At 35.6% G+C, this 7,500-nt stretch overlaps 1 protein-coding gene across 1 annotated transcript; it reads right to left on the reverse strand.

The window, feature by feature from the left end:
- Window positions 1–823: 823 nt before the first annotated feature.
- Window positions 824–5,623, reverse strand: LOC137651510 (troponin I-like). The gene is made up of 2 exons (XM_068384738.1): window positions 5,385–5,623; window positions 824–1,028 (listed from the first exon to the last, which is right to left on the reverse strand). The coding sequence occupies exons 1-2, from the start codon at window positions 5,621–5,623 to the stop codon at window positions 824–826; spliced, it is 444 nt and encodes a 147-aa protein (XP_068240839.1).
- Between the last annotated feature and the right edge of the window lie 1,877 nt (window positions 5,624–7,500).

Raw genomic sequence — 7,500 nt, forward strand, 5'->3', positions numbered from 1 at the left:
TATATATATATGTTTGTGTATATATATATATATATATATATATATATATATATATATATAGATAGATAGATAGATATAGATAGATAGATAGATACACTAATATGATATATGTACATATATATACACAAACATATATATATATATATATATATATATATATATACACACATACATATATTATACGTGTGTATCTATCTATCTATCTATCTATGTATATATATATATAGATATATGTATAGATATATAAATAGATAGATAGATACACACATAATGTGTGTGTGTATATATATATATATATATATATATATATATATATATATATATATATATATATATACACACTAACAGGGTTACCAGGAGTTGCCCAGGTATATTTGCCCTTGGATTTTGAAAGTGGTCATAAATCCCCCCTCAATCACAAATTTAGCTCCAAATGAAGTCATCTGGACAGCATTGTTGTATAGTAGTATGTTTTCAAGAAAATGTTTTGAAAGTTGAGATGTTCCATTGAATAGTTTTTTTTTTCAGATATTCAGGAGGTTCAACTAACAAAGGCAGTCTAATTTTCCCTCCGCTGCAACACAATCCAGGAAGTTCATTCTTCCATTTCTGAGCATCATAGCTATTACATTGTTGTGACGTTAAGCCAATTTGTACTATGTTCTGTTTTATAAGGGTATCTTGGATTGTAAGTGAAGGCACCAAGACGCCATTATACAGCATTAAAAGGATGTGCTCTTGCTTCTGCATGCATGACTCTTTCAATATGGCAACTATTCTCAGCTCCTTCGAATGTTTCTTGGTTTCAAAGGACAATCTTTGTTTATTGGTTATCCTGAAGTCGAGACATTCTTTGATTTCTTGATTCCTGATTTCTTAGAGATGCTATTCTTTGTTGATTATTTTCAAGGCGAAGATTTCTGTGGTCTTCATCCCGTGCTTCACGTCTTGTTGCCATTCTGTTTGCATTAGTGTTCCTTATTAAATTCATTTGCTTCTCATCTTCTGCTTCACGTCTAGTTGCCATTCTGTTTGCATGAGTGTTCATTATTAAATTCATCTGCTTTTCGTCTCCTGCTTAACGTCTAGTTGCCTTTCTGTTTGTATTAGTGTCCCTTATTAAATTCATCTGCTTTTCATCTGCTTAACGTCTAGTTGCCATTCTGTTTGCATTAGTGTTCCTTATTAAATTCATCTGCTTTTCATCTGCTTAACGTCTAGTTGCCATTCTGTTTGCATTAGTGTTCCTTATTAAATTCATCTGCTTTTCATCTGCTTAACGTCTAGTTGCCATTCTGTTTGCATAAGTGTTCCTTATTAAATTCATCTGCTTTTCATCTGCTTAACGTCTAGTTGCCATTCTGTTTGCATTAGTGTTCCTTATTAAATTCATCTGCTTCTCTTCTTCTGCTTCACGTCTAGTTGCCATTCTGTTTGCATTAGTGTTCCTTATTAAATTCATCTGCTTCTCTTCTTCTGCTTCACGTCTAGTTGCCATTCTGTTTGCATAAGTGTTCCTTATTAAATTCATCTGCTTTTCATCTGCTTAACGTCTAGTTGCCATTCTGTTTGCATTAGTGTTCCTTATTAAATTCATCTGCTTCTCTTCTTCTGCTTCACGTCTAGTTGCCATTCTGTTTGCATTAGTGTTCCTTATTAAATTCATCTGCTTCTCTTCTTCTGCTTCACGTCTAGTTGCCATTCTGTTTGCATAAGTGTTCCTTATTAAATTCATCTGCTTTTCATCTGCTTAACGTCTAGTTGCCATTCTGTTTGCATTAGTGTTCCTTATTAAATTCATATGCTTCTCTTCTTCTGCTTCACGTCTAGTTGCCATTCTGTTTGCATTAGTGTTCCTTATTAAATTCATCTGCTTCTCTTCTGCTTCACGTCTAGTTGCCATTCTGTTTGCATAAGTGTTCCTTATTAAATTCATCTGCTTTTCATCTGCTTAACGTCTAGTTGCCATTCTGTTTGCATTAGTGTTCCTTATTAAATTCATCTGCTTCTCTTCTTCTGCTTCACGTCTAGTTGCCATTCTGTTTGCATTAGTGTTCCTTATTAAATTCATTTGCTTCTCATCTTCTGCTTCACGTCTAGTTGCCATTCTGTTTGCATGAGTGTTCATTATTAAATTCATCTGCTTTTCGTCTCCTGCTTAACGTCTAGTTGCCTTTCTGTTTGTATTAGTGTCCCTTATTAAATTCATCTGCTTTTCATCTGCTTAACGTCTAGTTGCCATTCTGTTTGCATTAGTGTTCCTTATTAAATTCATCTGCTTTTCATCTGCTTAACGTCTAATTGCCATTCTGTTTGCATTAGTGTTCCTTATTAAATTCATCTGCTTTTCATCTGCTTAACGTCTAGTTGCCATTCTGTTTGCATTAGTGTTCCTTATTAAATTCATCTGCTTTTCATCTGCTTAACGTCTAGTTGCCATTCTGTTTGCATTAGTGTTCATTATTAATATCATCTGCTTTTCGTCTCCTGCTTAACGTCTAGTTGCCTTTCTGTTTGTATTAGTGTTCCTTATTAAATTCATCTGCTTAACGTCTAGTTGCCATTCTGTTTGCATTAGTGTTCCTTATTAAATTCATCTGCTTTTCATCTGCTTAACGTCTAGTTGCCATTCTGTTTGCATTAGTGTTCCTTATTAAATTCATCTGCTTTTCGTCTTCTGCTTCATGTCTAGTAGCCATTCTGTTTGCATTAGTATTCCTTATTAAATTCATCTGCTTTTCATCTGCTTAACGTCTAGTTGCCATTCTGTTTGCATTAGTGTTCCTTATTAAATTCATCTGCTTTTCGTCTTCTGTTTCATGTCTAGTAGCCATTCTGTTTGCATTAGTATTCCTTATTAAATTCATCTGCTTTTCATCTGCTTAACGTCTAGTTGCCATTCTGTTTGCATTAGTGTTCCTTATTAAATTCATCTGCTTTTCGTCTTCTGTTTCATGTCTAGTAGCCATTCTGTTTGCATTAGTATTCCTTATTAAATTCATCTGCTTTTCATCTGCTTAACGTCTAGTAGCCATTCTGTTTGCATTAGTGTTCCTTATTAAATTCATCTGCTTTTCGTCTTCTGTTTCATGTCTAGTAGCCATTCTGTTTGCATTAGTATTCCTTATTAAATTCATCTGCTTTTCATCTGCTTAACGTCTAGTTGCCATTCTGTTTGCATTAGTGTTCCTTATTAAATTCATCTGCTTTTCGTCTTCTGCTTCATGTCTAGTAGCCATTCTGTTTGCATTAGTGTTCCTTATTAAATTCATCTGCTTTTCATCTGCTTAACGTCTAGTTGCCATTCTGTTTGCATTAGTGTTCCTTATTAAATTCATCTGCTTTTCGTCTTCTGCTTCATGTCTAGTAGCCATTCTGTTTGCATTAGTATTCCTTATTAAATTCATCTGCTTTTCGTCTTCTGTTTCATGTCTAGTAGCCATTCTGTTTGCATTAGTGTTCCTTATTAAATTCATCTGCTTTTCGTCTTCTGCTTCATGTTTAGTAGCCATTCTGTTTGCATTAGTATTCCTTATTAAATTCATCTGCTTTTCGTCTTCTGTTTCATGTCTAGTAGCCATTCTGTTTGCATTAGTGTTCCTTATTAAATTCATCTGCTTTTCATCTGCTTAACGTCTAGTTGCCATTCTGTTTGCATTAGTGTTCCTTATTAAATTCATCTGCTTTTCGTCTTCTGCTTCATGTCTAGTAGCCATTCTGTTTGCATTAGTGTTCCTTATTAAATTCATCTGCTTTTCATCTGCTTAACGTCTAGTTGCCATTCTGTTTGCATTAGTATTCCTTATTAAATTCATCTGCTTTTCGTCTTCTGTTTCATGTCTAGTAGCCATTCTGTTTGCATTAGTGTTCCTTATTAAATTCATCTGCTTTTCATCTGCTTAACGTCTAGTTGCCATTCTGTTTGCATTAGTGTTCCTTATTATATTCATCTGCTTTTCGTCTTCTGCTTCATGTCTAGTAGCCATTCTGTTTGCATTAGTGTTCCTTATTTAATTCATCTGCTTTTCGTCTTCTGTTTCATGTCTAGTAGCCATTCTGTTTGCATTAGTATTCCTTATTAAATTCATCTGCTTTTCATCTGCTTAACGTCTAGTAGCCATTCTGTTTGCATTAGTGTTCCTTATTAAATTCATCTGCTTTTCGTCTTCTGTTTCATGTCTAGTAGCCATTCTGTTTGCATTAGTATTCCTTATTAAATTCATCTGCTTTTCATCTGCTTAACGTCTAGTTGCCATTCTGTTTGCATTAGTGTTCCTTATTAAATTCATCTGCTTTTCATCTGCTTAACGTCTAGTTGCCATTCTGTTTGCATTAGTGTTCCTTATTAAATTCATCTGCTTTTCGTCTTCTGCTTCATGTCTAGTAGCCATTCTGTTTGCATTAGTGTTCCTTATTAAATTCATCTGCTTTTCGTCTTCTGTTTCATGTCTAGTAGCCATTCTGTTTGCATTAGTATTCCTTATTAAATTCATCTGCTTTTCATCTGCTTAACGTCTAGTTGCCATTCTGTTTGCATTAGTGTTCCTTATTAAATTCATCTGCTTTTCGTCTTCTGCTTCATGTCTAGTAGCCATTCTGTTTGCATTAGTGTTCCTTATTAAATTCATCTGCTTTTCATCTGCTTAACGTCTAGTTGCCATTCTGTTTGCATTAGTATTCCTTATTAAATTCATCTGCTTTTCGTCTTCTGTTTCATGTCCAGCTGACATTCTGCTTACATTGGTGTTCCTTCTTAAATTCCTCTGCTCTTCATCTTCGACTTCATGTCTGGCTGCCATTGTGCTAGCATTATTGTTCCTTCCCAAATTCATGTTTTTTGTCTTCTGCTTAACATATAGCTGACATTCTGCTTGCATTGGTATTCCCAAAAATCCTCTGCTCTTCGTCTTCTGCTTCACGTCTAGCTTCCATTTTGCTTACATTAGTGTTCCTTATTAGATTCATCTGCTTTTCATCTTCTGCTTCATGTCTAGCTAAAAATTCTGCTTGCGCTGGTGTTCCTTCTTAAATTCATCTGCTCTTCATCTTCTGCTTCACGTCTAGCTGCCATTCTGGTTGAATTAGTGTTCCTTATCAAATTCATCTGCTTTTCGTCTTCTGCTTCACGTCTAGCTGCCATTCTGGTTGTATTAGTGTTCCTTATCAAATTCATCTGCTTTTCGTCTTCTGCTTCACGTCTAGCTGCCATTCTGGTTGTATTAGTGTTCCTTATCAAATTCATCTGCTTTTCGTCTTCTGCTTCACGTCTAGCTGCCATTCTGCTTGTATTAGTGTTCCTTATCAAATTCATCTGCTTTTCGTCTTCTGCTTCACGTCTAGCTGCCATTCTGGTTGTATTAGTGTTCCTTATCAAATTCATCTGCTTTTCGTCTTCTGCTTCACGTCTAGCTGCCATTCTGGTGGTATTAGTGTTCCTTATCAAATTCATCTGCTTTTCCTCTTCTGCTTCACGTCTAGCTGCCATTTTGCTTGCATTGGTGTTCCTTTTTAAATTCCTCTGCTCTTCATCTTCTGCTTCACGTCTAGCTGCTATTCTGGTTGTATTAGTGTTCCTAATTAAATTCCTCTGCTCTTCATCCTCTGGTTCACGTCTAGCTGCCATTCGGCTTGCATTGGTCTTCCCTCTTCAATTCCTCTGCTCTTCATCTTCGACTTCACACCCAGCTGCCATTCTGCTAGCATTGGTGTTCCTTCTCAAATCCATCTGCTCTTCATTTTCTGCTTTATGGCTATCTGTCATTCTATCTGTATGGGGTTTTCTTTGTTCTTCATTTTATGATTCACGTCGAGTAGCAATTCTCATTGCATTTGTTTCCGTCCGTAAATTCGTCTGCTCTTCTGTTTCCTGCTATCTTCTTATCTCTGAATTTGCCTTATCGGACTTACAGGATGAGAACCTCTTTTTATGTGGGATCATTTCGTAGAAAACTGAAAAAAATATAAATATTACATAAGACTCAATCATTAAATATTCTGTAAGTTTTGTAAACTTTATTGCAAGTGTGTTGGGGCAACACCCAAGGACCCCACTTTTTTAGGACAAATTTCCAAATTATTGTGGTCTCAAATAGTCTCCTATGTTCATACTATCTCTGTCGAAATTCATTGCAATTGGTTCATTATTATTGAATGCAATTTTAGGGTGCTTTGTAGTTTGGGGCCAGTTGAACCTCCATGATGGTTCTTGATCAAGATTAAAAATAGCGACGATAGATTTCAAAATTGTTGAATAATTATTTTTAAAAAGTTGAAATCTATAGTGCAAGCCTGCCTGATTTCTCCCGATTTAATGAAATAGAGAGGTAGGCGGTCTGTACTTATGGGGCCCTTAGACCCCCAAGGTGGCCCTTGATCAAAATGGAAATAGCGGCGTTAGCTTTCTCGAAAAAAATTACGTAAGATTCAATCATTAAATGTCCTGTAAGTTCCTTGTGCAAATTTTCTATAGCAAACACACACACACAATTACCAGATTTATTAACATATATATATATATATATATATATATATATATATATATATATATATATATATATATATATATATATATATGTGTGTGTGTGTGTGTGTGTGTAATTTAAAGGAATAAAACTGTCAGGCTACCTCATTCGTATTGTTTATTATTGATCGATATGAATTTTTCTTGGCGTCACACGCGCACATCGTTATCAATATGTCTCCCTTCCTACATCCACTTTTTATCGAATTAACCTATATTTCCACTTTATTTTTTCCATCTTGTTTTTCAACCTTTCAACTTTACTTCACAGTGTAAGTTTGGGACACCCCCCCCCCCTTTAGACGTAGCCTAGCACATAAATTTGTTTTTAAAATGTAGCAACTTGCACCAAGTGTGCACACTTGGACATGTTCGGTTGAGCAAAATCTGGTTCACTGCGTTCAAACATTCTTCGTTAGTGTTATGATTGCCTATTGATAACGTCACTACCTAGTAATCTGTTGGGCGAGAGTTCGAGACCCTTTCAAACACCATAGATGTAGTATCTGCAACCTCACCATACCTGTTGGCTAGGGATAGCGGTTTCGGGGAAACCTATAGGCCTAACTGCTGAGTCATCAGCAGCCATTGTCTGGCGCTCCCTATCATAGATTGGGTGGATAGGGGCATTGGGCGCTGATACACACACCCAGATTGCCCGGAGTTTCGTGTTTATATGGTCAGTCTCTAGGTCATTGTCCTGCCCCTTCCCTCTGCCATTCATGGTGACCTGTGAATAAGTTTTTTTTCCTTTAGATAGTAGGCTTCAAATATTTTTTTCTAATGTCAGCTTATTAAAGATTAAACTTTATTCCTTTCCTGTTTAAACTTCATTTAAGTTTCAATTTTCTCATTATTTTGCTTTGATATCAACAGCAGCAACAAAATGATAAACAGAATGGCGTGAAGACCTCATAGCATAACGAGTTAATAAATTTCCTTGCAAGCACCCTTGCGTTTCGTAAATATGGAGACCTTTT

Source organism: Palaemon carinicauda, chromosome 13, assembly GCF_036898095.1.
Source record: "Palaemon carinicauda isolate YSFRI2023 chromosome 13, ASM3689809v2, whole genome shotgun sequence".
Lineage (NCBI taxonomy): Eukaryota > Metazoa > Arthropoda > Malacostraca > Decapoda > Palaemonidae > Palaemon > Palaemon carinicauda.